General features: G+C 39.0%; 3 protein-coding genes across 8 annotated transcripts in view; 1 reads left to right on the top strand and 2 right to left on the bottom strand.

Annotated features, from left to right (window-relative positions):
* Positions 1–7630, bottom strand: part of LOC133524063 (putative inorganic phosphate cotransporter) — a 106352-nt gene extending 98722 nt beyond the window's left edge. The window contains exon 1 of the mRNA XM_061859862.1: positions 7472–7630. The gene's annotated coding sequence lies outside the window, so the exon portion shown is untranslated. The remainder of the gene's footprint in view (positions 1–7471) is intronic.
* Positions 4235–6149, bottom strand: LOC133524055 (craniofacial development protein 2-like). The gene has a single exon (XM_061859846.1). It carries the CDS (start codon positions 5884–5886, stop codon positions 4684–4686), a length of 1203 nt encoding a protein of 400 aa, XP_061715830.1. The 5' UTR covers positions 5887–6149; the 3' UTR covers positions 4235–4683.
* Positions 7631–14135: 6505 nt separating the features above from the next.
* Positions 14136–25903, top strand: LOC133524052 (BUB3-interacting and GLEBS motif-containing protein ZNF207-like). Of its 6 annotated transcripts, XM_061859839.1 has the most exons (11): positions 14136–14390; positions 14499–14625; positions 14850–14976; positions 15228–15295; positions 15677–15807; positions 16520–16561; positions 17999–18085; positions 19009–19285; positions 19820–20030; positions 22916–23087; positions 23999–25903. In XM_061859839.1, exons 1-10 carry the CDS (start codon positions 14350–14352, stop codon positions 23053–23055), a joined length of 1251 nt encoding a protein of 416 aa, XP_061715823.1. In that variant the 5' UTR covers positions 14136–14349; the 3' UTR covers positions 23056–23087; positions 23999–25903. The 6 variants fall into 6 exon arrangements, with proteins under 6 accessions (XP_061715823.1, XP_061715826.1, XP_061715825.1 ...); XM_061859842.1 differs by having other exon boundaries at positions 19009–19276; positions 19826–20030; positions 22916–25903; XM_061859841.1 differs by having other exon boundaries at positions 19009–19276; positions 22916–25903.
* The last annotated feature ends 1058 nt before the right edge of the window (positions 25904–26961 follow it).

Raw genomic sequence — 26961 nt, 5'->3', positions numbered from 1 at the left:
TATAAATTCCACCGATGGTAAAATTGTTGTTTTTAGTACATATTAATATGTACTTGGCTATTTAACTCCGCTAAGTGGCTAGCCATTCTTGAGATTGAAGTCTTCCACTAATTAGCGAAAGTTTACTACAAATACATACATTCCGACTTATGTGGTAACCATTGTTTACATTTCTTTTGAAATTTAGAGAGAACGTTTAAAAGTGTAAGCTGATAGCCATTTTAAGATTTCCTGTATTTGAAGATACAAGCAGCATTTGTATTATAATATTTATAATTGTATTTACGACAATTAAGTCAATATTATTAGCCTAATTTCATGTTGCAGAAAAAAATGAACAAGGCTTTTCTAAAATACGGCTTATCTATTTTCGTAGCAAATATACAATTCTCACAAATACTCCTAATTACCCATTTAATAATGATGCACACAGATCAAATCCTGTCCGCATGTAAGCCATTAACTTAACTTTTACTATAAGCATGCGCACGAGTCTAAAGGCCTGCAGAGATTGTAAGAAACAGTAAAAAGACCTGCTTAATGACAGTGTTAATGACTTAATTATAATGACATTTGCAATGATACTTAAGTGGTCAAGCCTGCGCTGAATACTAATTGAGGGTTCTTTTTAACACCTGTCCATGAATTCTAGTTGTGACCGAAAACAATAGATAAATAAAGTTACAAGAACGACATTGTTCGAACTTGGCTGGACACACTAGTAGGTCCCGCACGTCTAGATTGCAAGTAGTAAACAAGGCGACCAATTGCCTTTATATTTTTAACTCTCGCTTTTGCTACAGTAGAGTAAAAATAAATATGTATTTTTCTTCGATTGAAATATGAAATGACTATAGCCTCTTCTCGCAACTTCGCAACATAGATAACCCTTAGGAATTTCAAAAAATCTTATTTTTGTGGAGCTCTGGAGAGCATTCATACCTATATGATTCAAATTTTAAGGTCTTAAATACGGTATAAACGCAGGTAAAGTAATAGTACATTGTGCAAAGAGGCAGTTAATGAAATTTTGGAAACGAGGGTGGTAATTCCCGACAACCGCAGGTGGAGACCCGATTTTGCAATTTTCTTACCCCCGGAGTTACAAACAATGCTTCGTCACACTTGCGAAGAAAAAAACTAAATTTTAAGCGAAATAATTCTAAAATGCGATGAAATATCAAACATTCGTCCACCATATTGTCATTTCTTGAGAGGTTCTTAGGCATCGAAGGCACGGACTTATTCGGCATTCAGCCACGACTGAAAATTACGCAAAAATATTTTAAACGGATATTAAATTAATCAAATGAAATATTTTTAAACATAAACAAAAATATTACATTTTAAACATCTAGTAAAACTCATTTACGCAACTTAGTTTGTATGAAATAGTGACAAAAAAAAGGTATAAGTCCCAATGAAATAAGATCTCTTTCGTGCAAGTATGAGCGATGAAAAAATAATTAAAATAGCTGCCTGAATTATTACAATTTACCTACTTACAACTAAAATTTTTGCATACTAAAGAAATTATTTTTAACGTTAAAACGTTTAGTGACTCATGAATATCAGTCAAAACGTACGCTAAATTAATATTCAAGACACGTGCTCCCCGTACTTAGTTACAAGCAAAGAAAAGTTCACAGCCAAATTCGGGACAGCCTGTGAACTGGTTTTACTTTACACAGCGTATGAAACTGAAACGTGGTCTCGTTTGAAAATGGAACCCTAATAGCTAGAGGCAGATTCGACTCCTTTTAATAATGAATCGCGATATGACCAGCATTTTTGATTACTTATTGTGAAAAATCACGATAAAGTTGGGGCCTTTAGAGACGAGACTGTAAAGAAATGTTTTTCAGGTCAAAAAAACCTGTTAAAATATCTTACTTAGTAAAATTAAGTAAACATAGCGTATGGTCAGTTTTGTAAAGTTATTGTGATGCTAATATTGGTTTTTGAGGTGAGACTTTAGAAACAACTTCGCTGGTATGGTCATGTCATGAGGAGGCCTGCCGACCACATGACAAGAAAAGTGCTGGAACACGAACCGGCACCAAGGCATCGCGGAAGTCTCAAAGTACATAGATATCCGGCATAAAGAAAGCCCCCAAAAACTCCAATACGGACCCAAAGACGACCCAGAAAAGACCACTCCGGAGACTAAGGATTAGGAGAGCCGACCCCAAATAAAGATGGGAATAAGGCCTGAAGAAGAAGATGGGACCAAAAATAAGTGTTGGCGACTTTTAAAAATATGGCCTAATTCAACAAAAACCATTAAACGACAGGCATACCCGCCTCATACCTGTGCCCACATAGGCCACGTAGGTTTTACATGTGTAGAAAAGAAAACAAGTCGGTAGGTATTTTCGACCTCCTTCTCCTACTTTATAATGAAAATATGTAGCCAATAATGACGTTCAGTCACCTGTAATAATATCTTGAACCAAAGCGCGCATAAATATATAACACGCTCTTATAGAGTAACATATAAGATTGTTTCCGATTTTTACCCAAACATACGTGGAAATAATATCATTACTTTCGTGAAAATAAGTAGGCTGCGAAACATCATGATACTCGCGCTAAGCTTGCCGCGCCGACAATGAAATTCCGTACAATATTGTCGGCTTCAAAATTGAAAAGCGCGCGTCACTCGACTTACTTTTAACTATAGGTTATGATTGATTCTTAGGTTGTATTTTCACGCGTTTCTTGAGAAAAGCATTATATTTGACCGGGATAGAATGACAGGCCTACATACACAATTTTGCGCGCCTCTTTTTGCAAGATATTATTACTGTACTTGTTAATTTCAGTCACCTTTACTGTACAGTGTACCCTATCCGGACTCTTCCTCCTGCCCTTATCCCACGTTATGTGGGGTCGGCACAACATGTTCTTCTCTTCCATTCTCCTCTATCTTTCGTCACCTCAGCACTCACTCCTTTCTTCCTCATATCCTCTTTCACACAATCCATCCATCGTTTTTTGGGTCTACCATCCGCTCTCCGTCCATCAACATTCATTCCTAACATTCTTTTTCCTATATGGCATTCATCCCTCCTCATTAAATGCCCATACCACGCTAACCTACCACTCCTTATCTTCTCCGCTACCGGTGCTACTTTCAAACTTCCCCTTATATACTCATTCTTAATTCGATCCTTTCTCGTCACTCCACACATCCATCTCAACATTCTCATTTCCGCTGCGTGCACTCTTCTTTCATCCGTCACTTTCGTCGCCCAGCATTCTGATCCATACATTACAACAGGTCTCACGATCGTCCTGTAGATTTTCCCCTTAAGTTTAAGGGGCATTCGTGGATCGCAAGTTGTTCCAGAGACCTGTCGCCATTTCATCCATCCCGCATTTATTCTATTTTTCACGTCACGGTCGATGTTGCCGTCACTTTGGATCAATGACCCAAGGTACCGGAAATCGGAGCAGACTGGTAGGGATACACCGTCTAAGGCAATATGGGAAAAACTGGATAGACCACCGAAATCGCAGAACATATGCTCCGTTTTGGTTCTGCTTATTTTCAGTCCCACACTTTCCAGCTTTTCTTGCCATTTTCCCAGTCTGCTCTGGACCTCAAGTGCATTTTCTCCGACAAGAACAATGTCGTCAGCAAACAGCATACACCAGGGTGCTTCCTCCTGTATGTTCGATGTCAGAGCATCCATAACCAGGAGGAACAAATACGGACTTAAAGCTGACCCCTGGTGTAAACCTACCGCCACATTGAACTTGTCGGTTACTCCAGCTTGAGACCTGACGTGAGTACTGGCTCTATCATACATGGACTGAATAAGCCGCACATACTTCTCTGGCATTCCTTTTTCTCTCATAGCCCACCACAGAACCTTACGGGGGACTCTATCGTATGCCTTTTCCAGGTCCACGAACACCATGTGTAAGTTCTTTTGCGCAAGTCTATATTTTTCGCACAATTGGCGAAGTGCAAATATGGCGTCCGTAGTTCCCCGGCCCGGCATAAACCCAAATTGGTTCTGTGTTACCTCACTTTCTTCTCTCATTCGTCTCGCTACTACTTTTTCCCATATCTTCATACTATGTGACATGAGCTTTATTCCCCGATAATTGTTGCAATCTTGTACATCACCCTTATTCTTAAAGATGGGCACCAGCGAACTGTTGCACCATTCATCAGGGATCGCCTCTTCTTGCAACAACTTATTAAAGAATAAAGTCAGCCACTTCCATCCATCCGCTTTCAGAAACTTCCATACTTCCACAGGTATACCATCTGGCCCAACCGCTTTCCCATTCTTCATACCTTGCACTGCCAACCTTACTTCTTCTACAGAGATCTCTTTCACCATACCTATGTTACATCTATCATTTTCTAGCACTCCACTCCAATCATTCTCTTCGTTCATAAGTTTATTGAAGTAGTTCTTCCAGCGTTCTTTTATGCTTTTGTCATCCGTCAAAATCTTTCCTGCTTCGTCTCTCATACATTTCATATGATTTATATCTCTTGCATTCTTCTCTCGTTCTCTTGCTATTCTGTAGAGGTCTTTTTGGCCTTGGGGGCTCTCCAGGAAATCGTACAATTTATCTTGTACCTTGGCCCTTGCGATTGCTATTGCTTTCTTAGCCTTCTTCTTACTTGTTAAATAAGCTGACCTCTTGATTTCTTTCTCTCTATCGTTCCCCTTCCACCTTTTTCCATTCTTTAAAAGCATTCTTCTTTTCTTTCAGAATCGTTCGCACATCTTCGTTCCACCACCATGTATCCCTATCAATCTTTCCTTTCCCTTTTGTTTCCCCAAAAACATCCCTTGCCACACTTCTTAAACATACCGCCATTTCATTCCAGCAATCATTCGCTCTCATCCCTGCCATGTCACCCATTCCTACCATTTTATCGACTATTCTTTTTCTAAAATTTTCAGCTAACTCCCTATCGCTCAATCTATGCCATTTTGTTCTAGGTGGGGGCTTCGAGTTCTTTTGCAAATATTGTACTTTAAGATTTAAGTCTAGAATCAGTAACCTATGCTGGGAAACTAGGCTCTCACTGGGTATTACTTTGCAGTCCTTAGCCGAATGTATTTTACTCCTTCTTAGAAGAAAGTAATCAATTTGGGTAGAGTGGTGGCCACTACGGTATGTGATAAGGTGTTGTTCTTTCTTTTGATAGTAGGTGTTCACTATGGCTAAGTTAAAGGCTAAGGCTGCTTCCAGTAGAGCCTCTCCCGCTTGATTCCTGACTCCGTAACCACGGCCCCCATGCACTCTTTCATATCCGTCATTCATTCTTCCCACATGTCCATTAAAATCTCCTCCAATGTACATCTCCTCACATTCTGGTATTCCCATAATTACCACATCCAAATCCTCCCAGAATTTCTTTTTCAAACTATCATCACATCCAGTCTGCGGTGCATATACGCTAATAACATTCAGAATCAAGTTTTCTATCAACAATTTAACGATAATTACTCTATCATTCACTCTCTTTACTTCCATCACCTTGTTTTTAAGCTCCTTATCTAACACTACACCTACCCCATTTCTTTTTCCATCACTGCCGCAATAGTAAAACTTATACCCCGCCCCAATTTCTCTTGCTTTCTGTCCCTTCCACTTCGTCTCCTGCAGACATGCTACGTTTATTCGTCTCCTTTCCAAAACATCCGCTAACTCTCTTCCTCTTCCAGTCATCGTACCTATATTCCAACTTGCAATCCTCAGTCTTATTTCCCGGACTAGCTTCTTACGCTGCCCCCGTCCCTGGTGCAGCAACCCTCGTCCATTTCTCACAGCCGCCGGGTGCTGCGCCTGCGCGTCGCCTGCGGGGTACGCCCTAGCATTATCGCATATTCTATCATCTGTCGTGCTCATGTTGTATAAGATATGGCATATCTTTTTACGATCGGCCGCCTGCCTGACATCAACCCTCCTTGGGAATTCTTTGCTTCGATAAGGATAGATAAATTGGGAAAGGGAAAAGGGGAAAAGGAAGGATAAGGGTAAGGATTTAGGATACTAGCGCCACGGAGACAGAGGGATGTGTGACACTAGCAGCTAGAGCAGTCCGGGGCCGCGTACCCGTAGTGATTCCAACCAGTTACCGGACAGATATAGTGGTGGATCCACCCTCTGGACTGGACGCGTAATAAAAACCGGTTCATATTAAGTAAATCCAACCATTCAAAACAGTCAAAGCGTGTCTTTGTATTTGCCCCCTGCGTTCCTTGCGTGCGAAATAATAGCGATCTTCAACAACAAATAATTGCATTCAAATCGCAGCTCAAGTTATTTTGGCGTTATTGTAAATGGTTCTTTGGTATTCGTGATTTTGCATGTGTATAAAAAGTGTACACATGTGAATTAGATGTCGATGTCTATGGTTTGTGAATACGGAAGGGATTGTAAACTTAGTAAAGGTCAATGTGGCCTGATACAGGGAGATGGTCGAAAAATCTCTTGAGTAGTAAACGGATCTTTCCTAAGGGGGCAATTGCACAAAAGATCCCTATCGGTCGAAGTGTGCGCAAGGGTCCGCGAAAACCATAAGATAAAGGTCAATATGGACTGTTTGGGAAGACCGTCTACAACACTTTCGTCACTTTTAACTTTTGCGTTTGTACAGATACTTCACTTAGAGAAGGTTGGTAGATACAAGTAGCGAAGCTATTTCATTCTGGCAGTGTCTGAGCGAAATACGTATGCAAAAGCCTATGACCAAACCAAAAATGTTATATGCCACATTACCTTACAGTCCCTCCTCCCGCAGAATACTAAGTTACTCTGAACCATTTTTTAAATTAAATACTTATTGAGCAGAAAAAAATATATAACGATCTGTAGATATGAGCAATGACATGATTTTTCTGGAAATCTATATTAATTTAAATTGAAGAAAAAAATCTTGAGGCCACCCCTATTTCTTTCAGTTGTATCCTTATAGTATCCAGTTGTATCCAGTAGTGCTGCAACTTTAATTGAAAATATATGAAACTTTACAATCTTTCTCACAAAACAATATAAAATGATTTGGTTTTCTTTCTTTTTGCAAATTAATAAAACTATGCCTCAATTCCTAAAAAAATAAGCCTAAATCCCGCCTAGATTCCTACCAATACCTACCCCGCTCTCGTCCGTAGTGCAAGGCAAGTTGTGTTGCTAGACGGAAATGGGGTATAACCGCGAAAATCTAAGTTCGTCAATTGCGGGCATTTTTCTCTGTCACTAATTACATCTCAGTGAGAGTGAGAGAGAAAGATCCGCGCAATTTGCCAATTTCGGTTTTCGCGGTGGGCCCTCTGTGCTGCGTTGCGCGCGCGAGCATGCGAAATTCTATTTCAAACGCATAGTTCTGCGCGCTCAATCTTTTGCAGCGGTGGTGCGGTGAGAGGTATAAGCTCCGCCGACACGCGCAAGGTCGGTGGCATCAGGTGCAGCCTTAAGTTTAAAAATCACTTACTTGGTGCCCGGTCTTGACTACCGCTATGTGAAGGCGTATCGCCTTCATCCCCCGTTGTCTGCGGCAGCTTTCTGGCTCACATATCACACTAAATAAATACTACATAAATAAACACTATTGATGCTACTTAATAATTAAAAAAATAAGTAACTTAAACGCGACCGAAAGGAACTCATTTGACAAATGGTGACGTACGTCGATTATCAGAAGCCGTCAGTGAAAAGATACACTATAAATAAGGTTTAATATATGCTATTCCTAAAGGGCCCTCCACACTCGTGCGCGAATCGAGGCGAGAAGCCGCGAACGCGAGTGTGGAGGGCCCTCGCGTCGATTTCGTAGATTGTTCACGCCTTCGCGCCCATTTCCCCGTTTTTTGTCGGTATTTGGCCCGCGTCAAAGGAGACACGAACGAGATCTTGCCAGACTCCACACTCGCGATCGCTTCGCGCCGCGATTCGCTCACGAGTCGGTTAATCTGAACTGTTATAACCTTCTATGGCGGCTACTTGGTTATACCTATTACTATTGGGTGCGAACTTGATCAACCAAAAATCAATTTGAAAGTTCCCAGTTTGAATCAGTGCCTTGCCGCAAACTAAATCCGATCAGCTGACGCTTCGGCGCCATCTTGCCGCGAACCAAACTGCGAAATCGCCGCAAAGTTGTGCGAGTGTGGAGTCTACATCAACGTCGCGGTATGTTCGCTCCGCGAAGTCGCGCCGCGATTCACGCGCATAGTCTGGAGGGGGCTTAACGGTTATCTTAATATACGATTTAATATCTATGCCTAAAAGGCCTATAAAAGTCATATCTATAGGAATGGAATCTCCATGTACATGTACCAAAAAGTGTAATCAAAAAACTTCAAATAGGTGGCGCTACAATACCTAGAATTACTTGAAAAAAAATCTAATCTAGACAGCGCACTTCACTCCGTCAATTAACGCCTAGGTTCTTAGCTACTCTAGCGCTACTCTGGAGAGTGGAACTATTCTTTATAACTGACAGCTGGATACTTTTGCAACAGTTCTACCATAAGAGATTTCATTCCTTTTAATTCTACACTCCATAGTCATATCGAGTCATTTATGTCAATTTTTTATGAAGATATGACCACGTAGTGATTATATGCTCTTTGATATGACGTTTACTCTCCCTCACTTCGTGCTGTTCAAGTCGATGCAGATTTAGCTTAGACGGACTTTAAACATTACATTATAGGGAACATGCATGAACTAGGTATAGCGGGCAGTACAGGAGTTCCCTGTTTATTAGAGCGAAGTGTAAATGTCAAGTTTTTTGCAGAAATCGCAATGCGTCTGGTTGACATAACTCGTGACCGAAGAGCTGGCGGCTTCCTCGCACAACGTATCAGCATTGCGATTCAATGAGGCCTTCCAGCATCCTTAGTACAATGCCTCAAGGGCCTATTTTAGATTTAAGCTAGTTATTAATAGTAATACTTCTGTATATATCTATTATGTAAATAAAGCTGTTAATTATATATACCGTGGTTAACGGTTAATTTGACACTGGGTTAACGGTTTAACCAGTTAACCCTTTCATTGCAGATAGGATAATGTTTTATCTATATCTTTTATCAATGATGATATCTTATTCAGCAGCAAACTTACCATTCATGTACCATGTACACATTTTAACCACTTCAAAAGAATTATGATAAATACGATAATACATCACGCAATTACAAAGCAAAACTTGAATATTTATCAGCTCTTTGTTAAACCATAGATCGAACTAAACCAGTAGATAATAGAGAACCACGTTCGACGTAATGCCTCTCTGTCGCACTTGTAAATTCGTACGTAAGTGTGATAGGGAGGCAACCCGTCCAACGTGGTTTGCGGTAGGCCTATGTAAATTAAGTGCCTCGTAGCTCGCAGTAACAAAGAAACCTGCCGGTCCGATTGCTGGGGGCCTAGCCAAGTTGACGACCGGTGATAGAAAACGCCAATTGTGAAACTGCATGCCGCTATCGCTACGACAACGAAACGCTTTGTATCTCTCTTTCACTCTTCCATATTAGTGCGACAGTGACAGTTGCGTTTCGATCCCTACGGAGCGTAAATGATTGGCACGTTGGCTACGCGGCCCGAATAATCTATGGAAATAGTCACGTGAATTTCGTACCAACCGGTTTAGCATTTATCTAGGCCCCCTGGAGAGAGATATTTACGAGGAGAGTTCCCTGTATTAAGTACCTATTCTATCAACTCTTTTGTCCTATCATGTCTTTCATATTAAGTAATTGTTATTTCACCAAGGTTCAACGTGGCGTAAAGTTTGTAAAGTTTCGTCATAGAGAAATAAGTAAAGTTAGAGTGCTCGCTCCATACATCGATAAAAACTAATTAGCTGCGCGAAAACTTATTTGTAAAAAAGTAATAAGTTATTCAGTTTTAAGCGATTTAAAACTTCCATAGGTACAACTAATTATTTATTAAGTAAGGAAACTGATGTATGGACAGTGGGGCGACAGTGGCGACACTCCTCCTTTCGGCTTTTCTCGGCACCGTTCGGCTCAAATTGCTCCGAGCACTTATTAGGGTTGGCACAACTTGACGTCCCTACACGTGCACGACCACAAATAAGATAATGCCATACATTAGAAAGGGACAGCATAATTCGTCCCTGAATTGCTGTCAGTTTTGTAGGAAGTGTCATTTCTGGCATTTCTCGTACTATTATTTATTCTGTGGTATCGAGTCAGAGCTCTAAACTTAGTTATTTCTCTATGGTTTCGTTCGTGGAATATGAACGGACCACAGATCTCTTCCGACTAATGAAGCATTAAACAACTAACAAGCGGATTGATAGCGAGAATCCCTGCTAAGTAAATTGCAAACATTGTTGGATCAACAAACATCAAGCTCTTATTGACTTTATCAGTGTACATTTGTAAACCTGACACTTATAAACAGTGTATGATAAGCGAAATATTCACATTAAAAAATCCGTATCCGGAATAAATCATACAAGTCACAGGTTACGAGTAGGTATATTGCCTATTGAAGGTAATATTAACTTAACTTTACCCTCTTAAATATAGCTGGCTTCTTCGCAAAAATATGAACTATTACTTACGTGAATTACCTTATTTTACATTCAATCTCCATTATTATATTGCGTTTGGTTGTTTCACTCTTGTCATTACAGTATTTAATTATATACCGTGCTGGGCTGAGCCCATAACCTGTGGTAAAGTTTGTTCACCACCAATACACGGTGTAGGAATATAACTGGATTTTTTTATAGGATATCCCATTATTATTACTCTTGAAGATACGATTAGCTGCCGTACCCACACAGCATGCTACAACACCCAATTAATAGCTGTGTTATTGCACAATAATTATTTTGACACCACAAGTGTCCTGGACAATCATAGAATTTTGAACTTAACGATCATATTCATAGAGATTTATCTCTCTATAATGAGATGAACTAGCAACAAGTACCTATCATATCAGACGCTTCCAACACTTGAAAACATGATAAATATAATCCACGCTCCAACGACACGCTGATGATGTGGCATCTCGACTTTTGGCCAATCAGCTGGCTGTATGGCTGCACGCCCACGCTTCATGGTTCTCATGCCCGCGTGAATGTTGATACCTGTTATTCAGTCTGTGGTTTGACGTGACAGATGATAAAATTGATAAAGAATTCCGTTAAGCCTAGATCAAATACGACTAAAGCACTTTAACTGCCGTGCCTCCGCAGAATATCCTACACGAATTTATATGTAGGATGACACACCTATACTCGTAGCTATGCGTTGTATATATTCTACAACAGGATATTTACGATGAAACACAATGATGCAGAATTTTGCACTTATAAATATATACTCTTTTGATAATGCCATCAACGCTTAAGTAAATAAGCCCTCATCACACCCTCTATATAGCATGACTTGCACACTCATGTGCGACTCCATATTTGAAGTCGCTCTAGGTGTCTGGAGTCGTACGCGAGAACGCAAGTCATGCCTATTAGCTATTCTGTGGTCATGCCATGCTAAAGGGTCAGATACCTAATACGATTTGGGCAACTAAGTAACTACGAGTACATTATACTCGTAGCCTAGTGGTAAGTCACCCGTTTCTTTGCAGGGCCTGGGCTAGAACGTCAGCCGTAAGCACTTTAGGTAAAAGTACATGACATTATGTCTATTATGTGCCCAAGATTTATCGACTACAGGATATCTAGTCCTTTAAAAAATATATTTAGTCCATTATTTGTAACTACCGTGAAGTCAACTCTCGGTCAAAATAGTCAAAGTCAAAACAGGAAATTGTTGTTCTGTTAAATTTCTTAGGTAAGCGTTATTACACTATTTGATGTTACCTATATAAACTTACTCTGTATGTTTGAAGGCCAGAGATCCCGAGGATGCAATATGTTGGCAGTGAGGGACCTTCCGCTCTTTCCTTAACCTATCAGCAGTAATTGCTCTTATTAACCGACTGCAATTTCATAGAAGGAGGAGGTTCTTTCTGTATTCGGTTGTGGCTATTTTCTTATTTTTTTTAATGTATGTACTCCGACTCCTCAATTTTTAAAGGCACATGTATGGTGATTTGACTGTATTCTTAAGCAACTCGAGCATTTCCTCTCGTAAACTACCAATTTGATGTAGTGCAACTGTAGCCTTACCACGAGTTTGAGTCCACATATTAACTGACGTGTTCGTAAGTTACTTTCTATACATCTCGCTCGCACTAATAGGATGCCAGTACGAGCGAGATGCATAGAAAACAAGTTACGCTATAGCAAATATGTCAGTGTCAAAGTCGTGGTAAGTCTACTTACTGATTATGAAGACAACGGGCGATATGTGGAATTTACCTGTTATAATTGGGTAATTTTTTTGTTGTTATAATAGTGATTTATATAAGTTTTTTTTTAATAACTTTTGTTATTATTTAAATTGTGTATGATAATATAAATAAATATAATGGGTGTATTATGATTTTTGATGTAGGCAGTGTTGGAAATAAGAGGTGAGGGGTAGGTGTGAGAGGTATGTAAGGTAGACGGGGGTCTGAGGTTGGGGTTATTTGAGGGGGTTGGGCTTGACGAGTCAAGAATTGAGAGGTTAAGGGGTCGAGGGTGTAGTGAATTGTGGGTTGGGAGTTGAGGAATCGGGAGGTAAGAGTTGAGTGATCGGGGGTTGGAAGTTGAGGAATTGTGGGTTAGGATTAGGAGTTAAAGGGTCTGGGGTTGAGGAGTCGGGGAATAGCGGTTGAATGTTTGGTGTTGGTGGTTCAGGGTCAAGGGTTTCAGTGATCAGGGGTTAATGTGCTGTGAGGTTGAGTGATCGGAAGGTTGAGGGATTGGGCCAGTGACGGGGCGGAGGATAGATTTAGAATAGTGGCAGGAATGATTTCCCAGACGCACTTGAGGAAAATCCTGATTATTTATTAAAATTAGCGAATTTAGTGTTAAGCATGAAACATTTGTGTTTTTCATTTATGCGTCACGCGTTACTCGTAAGCTTTTAACAATGCCTTATAACTAAAAATTGGAAAATAAAAACTTTTTACAAAGAAAAGTAAAACTGTTTAAACCAAGTTTAACCCGTTGATAGGATTTAGATAAAATTTGGTATGTAGATAGTTTGAAACCCGGGCTTTTCATCTCTTCTCTTTCTAAGCCCACTTGACCTCTTAACTAGACTTTTAAATTTTGTCGGATTGCGTTTATCATAACAATCATAACTATTCCAAATTTAAAATCGATAGCTTTAGTAGTTCTCGAGATATTTCGCATAACGGAAGGACATAGGGTACTTTTGCCAATCATCAACATAACAACGCACTACGCGAGTAGAAACTAGTATTATATATAGAAATATGTTCAGCAAAAGAACTTTAAAGCGAAACCGCTAAAAGATTGCGCGCGTTTAGATTGATGAAGTTCCTGACTAAAACATATTAGCAACGTGCTTTCCGATTTGTTTGCTCGAGTCTTATGAAACCACCTTTATAATGATGAAAAACCATAGATATAATATTCCTACAGAATGAAGATGGAGTCTAAGCTATTTAAATTCGATTTAAATTACCTAAAATGAACAGATAACCAACTTTATATATTCTTATCAACCAGTATGTTTTGTGAGTTTGATATTACAATAATCAACGGGGAAATCCATGGTACACTGGCCAAAACCAACTAAAATATGTTTTCCGCAATAATTGAGTTATTTTATTATATCATAAATTATTCATTATCCACTAGCGTTTCTATACTGTTAATTTTTTGTAAAGATATCGAAGCTTCAATTAATCGCTATTCCTTTCAGCTGTGTAGAGATTATAGATATATAACCTGATTTAAATCGACAAGTCCACATCTCTAAAAACATGTTAAAAACAAGCACATACACAGCTTGCCCACCACTAAAATGGCTACATCTGCATGCATCTTGAGTATATTATTATACCGTGTAAAACTATATTGATTCTGTGCCTTTATTATTTATTATATTTAAATTCAATAACTACCTTTTTATCATAGCTGGAAATAAGTTTTCCTTTTTACATTTTGGCTGTACAAATATTATTTTATTGATCGTTCCATATTATTTCCGATACAAATAAAAGCTTAATGTTGTCTATGGTCTTTCACTGTCTGTGGTGCAATGTGGTGAATGTGAATCCGCCATTTTGCATGGCTTCGTTTGCGTTGCTGTAAAGTGCGTCGCATATTGTTTTAAAATTGTAGTTATAGCTTATCGCAAGCGTGTTTAAAAATATTAATCTGTGATAACTAGCTCTTAAGTTTATTAATATACGTAATTCTTGTTAATTTATTTAGTGTTTAAGTGTTTGTGACTCGTGAAAATGGGCAGGAAGAAGAAGAAGGCATCTAAACCATGGTGCTGGTATCCTTTTAAAATATTCAATATATTGAATAGTGAAGCCGACCTTGCAAAATAGGTCAATTAATAATGCGGCGATATTTGTACATGATTTCCTTAGCGTTCAGTCAGGTATTGCAACAGGGAGTTTGACGACGAGAAGATTTTGATTCAACACCAGAAAGCGAAGCATTTCAAATGTCACATTTGTCATAAGAAATTATATACGGGTCCGGGCTTGTCTATACACTGCATGCAGGTACGTCAGCCCTACGCGGAGTTGGCGGGCGGCCATCCGCCCACGGCCAATGCGCCAGTACTCTTTTAACTCTTGTTATTAGCTTGTGGTATTTTGGCGTGTCATACGCGCTAATTCTGCTCCCATAATAGTACGTAAATATCCGCCATGATCCCTTGGGTAATTACATTATCACATAACAAATACCTAAAATTGCCATGACCTACCTTTTATTTTTCTTACAGGTCCATAAGGAAGCCATAGACAAAGTACCAAATTCGTTACCAAATAGGTCAAATATAGAAATAGAAATTTATGGTATGGAAGGTATTCCACCTGAAGATATAAGGGAGCATGAGAAGCAAAAATCAGGTATAAAAGATTTATTTTCGGCTTGGACAGTTGGTTTTTTGGATCCATCTGTATGTACATTTCATTTTATTCAATTTTATGTTCTATTCTATGTTCAAGACACAGTAGCTATTAGGTGTTTCTCGGTGTGTAGTTAAATTTAGTGTTTTCCGGCAAACTAACCACCTTTGAAGTTTGGTGTTACACCACTTTTAAGTTTTTGCCGGGGTCTTTATAAATTTGTTTTATTATTACCTGAATTGTGTGTTTAGGTGGAGGCAAAGGGTCAGACAGTGAAGATGATGAGCCTGCTGCAAAGAAAAAAGCTACTCCTGCTTTAGTGAGTTCTCTTTTTGTAATAATACCCAGCATTTTCTTTATCTTGCCATTGACAGTTTTATTTTATAGTCTCAAATCATAATTATAATGTGTGTAAACTAAATGAACATAAAAATCCATCAAAAATATTTATCCACAACACAGATTACTATCTAGATTTTTAGCACAAATAATACAATTTTATAATATGATGATAGTCAATGCTGAATCATTAACAAAATGTATTATACTGCAATAACAAAACACTAATAGTTGACATCTTAATTATATTTTCTTAGTTTTATTTATTATTTTAATTAACAATAAAACACAGAATTTGCTGACAATTAGTTATCTTACACATATATCTGGTCCAGTAATAACCAAAAATATATCTTTACAGTTAGGTGCGGGACCTTCAACAGTGACCCCGGGTATCCTGCCTACCCCAATGGGACCTGGCATGCCAGGAATGTACCCTGGACACATGCAGATGAATCCGATGATGCCTCCCTTCATGCAGGCACAGGCTAGGTAAGGTTTCTTAGTAAAAGTACTACCTCTCGCACCAAATGATGGTCCCTATGACACTTCGAGTCTCTTAATTAGGATAAATTTAAAAAAAATATTTAAGAAATATCTTTTACCATATTCTTATTAGTTACATATTACATTTTTGAATAAATAAATATGCTAAACTTAAAAAAAAATCTATAAACCTTTTACATGACAGCTGATGATGAGGTAATCCAGTTACGCCTCATTATGGACATAGGGCTTGTAGAAGAATTTTTAATTTGTCGCGATCTTGAGCAGCTACTTCTTATAAGTATGAACTGTCATAGGGATCATCATTTGATGCAATAGGTGTAGAAATGTGAGATAGGAAACTGGAATGGTTGATTCAACAACCTGTCTGGTCTACTAAGTAGTAACCCTGCCTATGCGGCTGATGGCTTTGGACATTGGTAAGGGCATTTATAGTGATGAGTGCAATTTGTTCCTGACTCAGGGGTGTTTTCTATGTATTTAAGTAATTATATACTATGCATATTGTTGTCTTAAGTACCCACAACAAGCCTTATTGAGTTTAATGTGGGAGTCAATTGGTGTAAAATTGTCCTATAATATGTATTTATTTATTTATAAAAAAGATATTAGTGATAGTGAAGAAACTTTGTTCTACATCATCTGGGACATTCCGACACTATGACATGTAGAATTACAGTTATTCTTTCTATTTTAGACCCATGACTATATTTGAACATGACACCCAGAAGTTTTTAAGGTATGCACTGTTTGAACCCCATAACTCACTAATACATTTTATCATGTTTCCTAATTAATAAATTGATTTTTAATATGTTTAATAGCAATTAATGTATTTTAAGTAAATTATGGTAAATTATATATACTTCATTATTAGTTACACTAGAAAACCAACATTTTCACACAGTTTTCACCTGATAAACTAAAATATTTAATTATTGGAGGCATTATTTTAGCATCTGCCAAATAAAAATTGGTATATCATTCAATGTCAAAATCCTGGAAGTCTGGAACCCAAACAAATTGTTTATGTGTATGTAACATAAAATAAATTATAGTTTTACTTTGATAAATAAATATAAACTATCACCCCTAGTGAAGTATTTAAATTTGTGAAGAGCATGTTAAACCCCCTGGTGCCATATTGACATCACATGAGGTCAGTATTGGACCTTATATAGTTGTTATAAGATACAGTATATAAGTGTCTGGGTTCTGAGGGGTAAATCATTACTGCAATATTTATTAGGAAAAATATTTAGACGATCTAAACCCTAGCATGTTGTTTTATTACGCGACTAGTAATAAAAAGTAGAGATGCCCCGAATAGTGGTATTGGGGGGTTAGTGGGATTGGGTGGGTGGGTGGTTGGTTTTCACGTTAATTATGAAACCACAACATCTGCTAAGATTTCACTTTAGTTGCTCAGAACTAGTGAATTAGTTAGTTGTCAAATCAAACCCATGATAAAAATAAAATTATTTGTAACCAACAAACGCTCAAAAACAGGGTCTTCGTATTTAACAACTTTCTAAGAAAACGTATCCAAATTAAATATTGTGGTTTGCAGTTATTTTTATTGTGTAATTTTTCTTTTTAGTATGAATAGTATGCAACATTCGGCCGAATACCAAATAGTGGCCGAATATTCGTGGCATCTCTAATAAAAAGTTGTTTGCTATTGTTTCTTATCTAATATCTATGACATTAACTTTTACCTAGAAAAATAACTTGATTCTAATCCTTAATTCTTAATGCTGAAAAAACTAGATACTAATAATTAGGTGTCAATCAATTTATCTTTTAAAGCACATAGCAATCAGTCACATTCCTAGTATTATTATAGAATAAATAACTTCTGTATCTTCACTTAAATTCCATGGCAATAATGAAATTTTGCTTTTCTATTTGCCATTTTGCTTATAACTTATGTCGCAGTAATTTAATATGAACTAGAAAACAGGAAAGAGAGACTGCTTGATGTTAAATCTTCAAAAATGAGAAGAAATTACGTGTCTGTGGGCCCTATAAGTGACTATTCTGCGCTTACTCGATATTGCTTCCGTGTGACTTTTTGCCTTATCAAATATCATCAAACCGCTTTTCAGTGATTGTGGAAATAACCCTATCTAAATATTTTTAGAAAGATGACTAAACGAAGTATTTCACGTTGCAGAATGATGATGCCCGGCATGCGGCCGCTGTTCCCCGCGGCGAGCGTGGCGGTCTCCACGCCCAGCAAGCCCACTTTCCCCGCTTACAGGTAAACACATACTTACATTTTTGTTACTTAGCTGGAATTAATTGTCTCACCTCACCACACATTACAGCCGTGAACGTGATAGAGTCAGTATAACAGGCGTTTCGAACGCTTAATATTTTTGACGAAGTGTACAGTTACATTTTGATGACATTTTCGGTTGTTTGGTAGTAAAATAAAAATAAATAAAATAGCCTTTATTTACAGAACAAAGAACAGTTTGCACATTATCTCTCTAATATCTCCCATCTTGTATTCTTTGTCGGCTTGCCCTTCGGCAAAAGCCTCCTCCAACCTTCTCCACTCTCGCCGATCCATTGCCACTCTGCTCCAGGTACGGCCAGCTACCTGCGCGATGTCATCGTCCCATCTCGTTAGAGGTCTCTTCGCCCCTCTCTCCCTCTCTTGGGTACCATTGGGTGACTCGCTTGCTCCATTTGTCTGGGCTGTTAGGTAGTATTCAGGGATTATTACTATCAGACAGCCAAAAATATGAACAAAATTTGAAACACTGCATCAAAAATATATGCAAAGAAATTAGGGGGATCAAAACTTTCTGATATTGACCTGACAGCTGTCGAATCGAAAATTTTTGAAAAGATGTAATTTTAAAAACTACTGATAGCACTAGGGCTTAGTTTCACAAAAGCTTATAACTTGTACTTTTTGACAGCTTTTGTTTGAAAGGGACTTCTACTTGTATTACAAGCTACAAGCTTTAGAGAAACGGGCCCCAGGTCTTTTTAACTGCTAACTTACTTTTTAATGCAAACAATAAGCATTTTTTTTTTGTTGGAGTGTTTCAAACATTAACTTCCCACGCTGAAACGAAATATCGTGTATTAGTGTCAAGGACGAAATATCGGTCCTTGGCACAAATGTGCTAAATAGATGTGCCGATAATAAATGAGCATGTATCATTGCAGCAACGCGACGATAAGCGCCCCGCCGACCACGTCGGCCTCCCTGGAGCCGAAGGAGAACGGCGACGTGAAGCCGCCCGCCGCCAACGCCTGCCCGCTGGTCACGGCCACGGGCGCCGCCTCCAAGATCGTGCACCCGCCCGAGGACGTGTCGCTCGAGGAGATCCGCGCGCGCCAGCCCCGCTACCGGCCCAAGCCCAAGGAGCCGCCGCACCAGCACCAGCACCAGCACCAGCCCGCCATGGTCACGCCCAGCACCAGCCAGGCTGAGGTAAGCATGGTAAGATACGCAGACGATCCTCTACACTTTGGTTAATGCTGCTTGCAGCGTCTTATTGTATAGGAAGACAACGCTCATACAAAATGTGACACTGTATGTTACATATATATTATGTATATGTTAACTGCAGATCAAAATTTAAGTATAATTGTATATTGAGGCCTTCAACATGCGTCATGCGTTAGGTTAGGTATGGTTTCGATAATTAAACAGAAATTCTCAACCAATGTCGAATGTGACTTTCCTTACGAATGTCTGCGTTTAAAGCATGTTTTGTAAAGGTATTAAAAAATACTCTGATATACATGTATAAGTTATATAACTTCTTTTTTTATATGTCCGGTTTACTAATTGATTTTTTTTAAGTCCCAGAGGCTTTTAGAAGGAAAAAGGTCTTATTCCAAAATTTGTGGAATTAATTTTCTTGTGTAAAATGCTTTTGCCACCACCGAGTCGTTAGTGTTCATTTAGGACGCAGCGCCGGTGCTCGGTACAGTTGATGAGTTGATGATGAGTCGGCAGTGCGGCCGGCAGGTGCAGGCGCACATGAACGCGGCCGTGGCGGCGGCGGCGCGGCAGCAGGCGGCGGCGCAGGCGCAGGCGCAGCAGGCGCTGCGGCGGCCCATGATGCAGCCCGTGCACGTGCTGCAGCAGCCCGTGCGCGTGGGCGTGCCCGTGTCCATGCCGCCCGTCATGGGCGTGCTGCCGCTGCCGCAGTTCAACCTGGTGCGCCCGCTGCAGCCCGGTCAGTATCCACACGTGCAGCACTACATGCGGCCCTACCGGTAGGGCGTTTACCGATCTACGAACTGACTGAGCGATCATTTTCATTCCATTTTAATAAAGTTTTAAATGTTTAACATTTAATTGTTGATTTTTAGCAGAATACCCCAATCTTGAGCATCTTTTTAAGAATTAAACTGTTGTAATTAAACAACTGTTAAAATTTATTCTAAATGATTTTTTTTAACTAAGAAAATATCTATCCCGAGATACGTATTTTTAAATTGTTTAGAAACAGAAAGTTGCATAATATTATGGACTCTGATAAGCTAAACTTTTGTCAAACTCAAAGAGTTGAACATTGCAAAAACTGGTATTTACTAAAACTTACAGTTAAAATCGGTAAACGCTCATTTTGTTAGCTAATGATTAAAAACCAAAAAGACACATTCTAATGTTTTGATACATATTGTTAATGTAACCTTGTCTTGACACACCAATATGGCAAATTATCTTATGAATTACCTCTTATACTTTTTATTCAGATTTTTTTTGTAAGGATTTACTTAAATAACTGTTACAATCTTTATTAAATTGAGTAACGCTACGATTTTGCGTTGTTAATATTATAGAGCAGTGTAGACTTAGCTATGTAAGTTTATTGTTGAGGCACAGTATTAGGATAATGTAAGCTCAAAAATTAACTTTTAAGTAATGATCGGTCCAAATGTTACTGCCTACTGAGCCGTTTGTAATTTTTAGAGACAAAGATCATAAAACTATTTGACGTTATGTGCTAGGCACACCTATGGTATTCTTACCTTCCAAAATACGAGTGTTAAGTAATTCCGAAAGTATTTTTGTACAAACAATTTGACAGCATCACTAGATCATGTAAAGTCTCCTTTACGATCGCATTTATATTCTAAGGCATTTTGTTCCGACTCTAGGTTAGCACTAGATATAACTGACTATGGTAGTCTGCTCAACATGTAACAGCGTGGATTGGACTGAATGTTTTTATGAAATAAATGTTTTAGTATTAATTTTGATTTGTATTTTCCATCGATATAAGGTCTCGTTTTGTTAGTGAGGTAGCCAACGAGCCCTGTAGATACACCTAACCGGCTAGCCTAGACATTCCACTGCCGAGTATAACCGTGATTTTGATGTGCCATTCGCACAACCGAGGGACGGAAAGAACCGAGCGGTAATTTTCTTCACATTCCTTAATGGATTTGCTTACTGTAGTAGCTCTATCTTATTACTGTCTCGATTTTCTAGTAGTGTCATAAGAGATGTGAATTTTGTCGGTTTACGGGTGGGTACACTAATATTATATTTACGTACAGTAGTTTGTCGCTTTACAATGTGCATGAACCGATGATAGTCGTTGGCTGAGTTGGATCTCCGAGCTCCGTACCGATCACACCGGAACATGCATGAAGGATACAGTTATATCGCCGAGTATTTTTGGAAGTGTGATTTTTCATGTGAATTATTTATCCTACCTACCTGTGTTCCTTTGCTTACTGCACCTATCAGTCGCCACACTAAGTGCATACATGTGACCACGGTACGGTACGTGTGTCCGGCCCAGGGCCCCGACACTACAGCTCTACCTTACATCTTAACGAACTGACCCATCTTGCGATATTACTATTAGGGTTGCCACCTATGAGGGCGTGAGGGAACTAATCTCAAATAAACCAGTGAACAGCTCTCACCGTGGAACCAGGTATTGGTAAAGCTCAACAAACGGGCTCACTAATTTATGTTTTAAGTTATATGTATACACTTTTCTCGTAATCATAACGATGTCGGTGGCAACCCTAAGCACACCGCGAATGTCCGACGCGCGACGAGTGACGTGTAATCGGTTGCTTCCGTTGAAACTAAAAATACATAATACTTACCACCTTAACTTAAAATTATTCTTTCATAGCTTTAAAGGAAATTAAAGTGGGCAAATAAATCGTCATTTATTTTTGTTTTTAGCGCAAAATTTTTCAAAAATCTCATTGTAAATACTTAGCTTATTTAGCGTTTTTAGTTCACATTAAACTTGACCTCTGGGTCACGAACATTGACAGTAAATAGACATTTATTCAAAGTATGTAGTGAAACACCAGTAAACACGATTTAATGCTCATTTCGTTTCAAAAACCTAAAAATTTACTAAAACTAGTATTTTTGGTTTGAACAGTGGCGTCGGCACATGGATGTACGGTGGTGGTCCGGCTAGACCGGCGGCAGGCGATTGTTATCAGTCACAACGGCTCGGCCGTGTGTTGGACCAAGGTCCCCTGTTGCTAAAGCATATTGCTGGGGCAGCCGAGAAAGGCCGTGTCACTTTACACTATTATACTCTACATTTTTTATTTGTTTCAAGGTTTTGTGGTAAGATAATGGTGGATGTACCTAATTAAATATAATACTTGTTTTTTACTAGTTACCAGTGTCGGATTAAGATATTTTGTCCTAAGCAACTCCAGACCATGGTGCCCCCCTCCCTCTATAAAATTTGATTGATTTTGGAGACTTTGCTCCTAGGCGTAGAGCCCTAAGCAAATTATTGATTAACCTGACAATGATAGTCTTTATTGTGATGGTGTAATATCAGAATTCCATTTTAAATCCAGTATTCTAGTGACCAATATTACATAGATTGATTGGTCAACTTTCCAAGCGGTTGATTGACTTATTCAAAATTAATCAATAATGAATACTCACTGTAAACACAAATTTCATCAAACGAGAGCACTACATGACGTAACACACGACTAATATTCATTAGGCGACGCGCATTTTTCTTAAATTTCATGTGTTTCCTTTTCTCTGCTACCCCGGGGCTATGCTATAGCGCGCCTGCACCGCAACCCTTTACAATGTGTTCTTTTTGCGCAGGGATGCTGTTGCCCGGCATGGGCGGCATGGGCGGCATGGGCAGCATGGGTGGCATGGGCGGCATGGGCGGCATGATGCCCATGGGCGCCATGTTCCCGGGCGGCGTGCCGGGGATGATGATGCAGCATCGGTTCCGATAGCGGCGCCCCGAACGACTCGCTGGCTGAACATAGTGTGTATTTTCGTCTGGCTAGGGCGGGCGTGTTGCGGTTGGGTTTGAGTGTTACTCTGTTCTGTTATGTGGTCTGTGAGCTTTACAGTCGAACTACGGTGATTTGCAAGATTTAACTTTCTTGGTGTTTAATCAGAATTGTTGAACACTAATCGGCAATAAAACAACACATTTTTGCAAAATTAATTATTAAAAATAAATAAGTTCAAAATTAAACCATCCAGAGAGGACGAGGTATTTTTTGTTGTATGTATCTCAAGTACTAACGATTCTGGATTAAAGAAAAAAACACTTAACAAAGTTCAGATGCAGCTGGTCGTAAAGAGAAATGCTAATTTAAATATCAAAGTTGTACAGTGACTGTTTAGCTTCTAGCGCGACTAAAAATTCACATCTATAGAAATTTTACTTTTATTGACAACTGAACACCCAAACCACAATACGCCTCTATACAGTTTCCCGTTACCTATACTTTTAAATGTTAAGGCAATCCGTGGCCGAGCTATATAGCAACTGATGCAAAATGGAGGGTAATTTTAAATTATACTATACAATAGCTATCATAGTTAATACTTCACTATTTCTTATTTTATTGCAAAATTTAACCTAATTTAAGCAAACCGTCCGAAATCACGTCAATATTAAATTTTTATCACCTCCACTCTGCGACGGTTGTTATTGATGAACTATGGAAGTAAAATTAAACAATTAAACATTTTCTGGAATAACTTAAATACTTTTTAGCATGATTCATAGTTCTAAAGCGGACCAATAGCGTCCACAAACTTAAAGCAATCTTAACTTGGCAATAACGCTTCACTTAACATTCCATAGCCGACGAGCCAAGCGAGTAGGATCTTATGATAACTATAATAATTGTGTTAATATAAAGAGTTGCTTACTGTTGACAGAGGCTGGGTCGGCCCGCGCCGACAGAAGCGCAGGTAGGCGCTCGATAGTACTTATTATTACGTCCGCTTGACGATTGTGTGTCCAATGCTCTTGCTAATTCGGTGACGGGATACTTACAAGGTAAGACGCACGCACTCGCGAGCGCGCAACGGACGAGGACGCAACCACATATGCCAATTTAGTTTTAAACAATTAATTATTTTATTTTTTGAGAAAGGCGTGATTTCGTGATATACGATGGACTATTGACATTGACTAAAGCATTGACTAAGCTAATCATGACAATTTAAATGTTGATTAATTTAAACGTGTTAAACCATAATCATTCTGATTGAAATTCACATCTGTCAATCTCATTAACTCTTGAGACTTTTCGATCTACTTCGAAAAGCGTTCGTAAAATGTCCATATTGGACGATTATATTTGTATTAAATTCGACATGATCCAAATTCCGTTGCGTGCCTCGCGTAAAACGTTAGCGCTAGCGTTTTCGCGGAGCCGATACAGACGGCAACAAAAGTTACGCGAGCGAAGTGCTTAATATGATCTTTAAGCTCCTTTTACACAGATAACTACGTTTACATACAAAATGGCCACACTATACTAAACACAACACCAATTTGCGACTGAAGGTATTTTGCCATCACTTATGCTTGTTCCAGTCCCAGTGAAAGGGATAGCATTATAACTTCAGTCGCTACTAGGTAGGTACTGTGACTACTATAGTGTCACTCGATAGTATGTAATCGCAGCGCAGCTGTTGAAAAAGCAGCCGTATTCTCTATACAATAAAGTCACTTTCAGCTCTTAGTTCGTGCCACTGTTGCTGCTCTCGTCCCTCCCACTAGCGTAGTCGAGGGACGCGGCCGCGAGAAACTTGGCATGCTATCGATGTGCTGTCGAAACGAACCATCTGTCCATGTAGACTTGGATTTTACACAACCTTACTTCATAATGGTACGTAGAAAATGATTTCGGTTATTGGATGTGCTGCAATGTCTCCAAACCAAATATCGGGAATTATTCATTTGTAACGAGACAAAAAGTACTGAGACAGACCAAGAAGTAAGTCGATTTGTGTTTTAAATGATACCATTTGCAACACAGTTAACTCGGTACTCGTAAACTTTATTGCAACGAGATAAGGTCTACATTGGTAAGTTAAGTGCGTTGCTGTTTTATCGAAGATTCTAATTAATCAAAAGGTTGTATAAGACCTAAAAGCAAAGTCTGATGTTAGTTTCGATAGCACATACTCCTGAGCCCGTATACGGATAGCGTTAAAGGCTGGTTCCATGGACGTTTCACCGTTCGACGTGTGTTGGTCACATTGGTTAGATCGTAGATTGTCTATGGACAACACCAATTTTTATATTTTCTGATATGGTCATTGTACTTTTCTTACCACAATTTGCTGGCGCTCGTGGCACAAAACTTGTCATTTTTTATAGTTTTGTAGAAGCCACTTAGATATTTTTTTAAAAATACTTACAAAAGTTGTATGCGATCACAGATTATGGCGAGAAAACCTAAAATGCCTACTGTTATCGAATTGTATTATCAACCAATAGAATAACGCCGTCAGCGGTAGAGCTCGTCCCGGAGCAGGCCAGGGCGGGGTAGGTAGGACAGGTGACTCGCTCGCCACGCCGTGGCTGGGCCGCCAGTTCCCTGCTCGAGCAGGCGACGCGCTGTCACAACGACTGTTGTTGGATTGACGGCCCCCTGTCTCACATTATTACCTACCATACTGTTAGTAAGGACCGCTGTAAGGACTAAGATTCGTTAATGTTATCTGCCTTGAAACCATTTTTTTCTTAAGCATTTCCATTATGAAGTTGTGATGTTTGCCTAATCTTGTAGAATTTTGACTATTTTACCGAATAAATGCGCTGGAATTTTATATTTTCATCTTTTATTTAAACTTCGACACCCCTATATAAATTAACCTATTACCAGGCTAAGGGATTTATATTTCCCACATGCGGCTCTTCAAACATGTGTTCTATTTTCGATAAGTTAGACTGACATTCGATTGTCATTTTTGAACTGTCAGCCTGGTTGAGGGTTAATAATATCCCATTATTATGTTTAACTTATTGACCGCCATTTGTCTTACTAAAAACTGTCATGGACATGCAATTGTTATTGCTGAAAAGACCAAAATATTACTAACTTGAAAGCACGGACAGCACGCTTGACTGCCTCTCCCACTGAGAGGAGATGAGCGGCGTGCGAGAATCAACCAATAGAATTGGATTAATCCAGCGGAGCGTAGAAGAGATGTGTATTACAACCAATGTTATTTGATTCCTGCCGGTCTCCTTTCAGCTTCGGTGGAAAGGCAGTTTACAAAGTTTGATTCTTGGCGTTCAAAGAGTAAACGCCGGGATTTATCGAGGATACAAGATTGACTTAATTGTCATTTCGGGTTATTGCCAGATGTTACCAGTGATTAAATGCTCTTTGGATGTTACTACCAAGTTCTTATCGGGGGGCCGATTTTTGAATTTCGAATGCTCGATTTCGTTACTCGAAAATCTGTGGAAAACTGCGAAATGCTATTTTTGAAATACCGAGCATATTGACCACTCGTTTTCAATTCTATTAGTACAATGTAAATGCATATTATATATCGTATTGCCGGCCACTGTCCGTCTGGTCCAGCGGATTAAGACGCGGACTGCTAAACGAGTGTTACGGGTCCGAATCCGGCCCGGTGACTAACTTTTGTTTTTTTTTATATGTTCAAGTTTATATATAATTTTTATTGTTTTAGACAAGTTTAATTTAGTAATGTAGTTAAGATTATCACCTATACACCACCATATTACAATAAATAGTTATAACCGAGCTAAGCTCGGTCGCCCACTTCGCCCAGGTACTTTACTATTAAATGCATAGTAGTGGAAATAGTATTAAAAGAAAAACACTAAATCGAGCGATCGAAATTCAAAAATC

Source organism: Cydia pomonella, chromosome 13, assembly GCF_033807575.1.
Source record: "Cydia pomonella isolate Wapato2018A chromosome 13, ilCydPomo1, whole genome shotgun sequence".
NCBI classification, from domain to species: domain Eukaryota; kingdom Metazoa; phylum Arthropoda; class Insecta; order Lepidoptera; family Tortricidae; genus Cydia; species Cydia pomonella.
The sequence above is the reverse complement of the archived record's forward strand: the minus strand, read 5'-3'. Positions and strand labels throughout refer to the sequence as shown.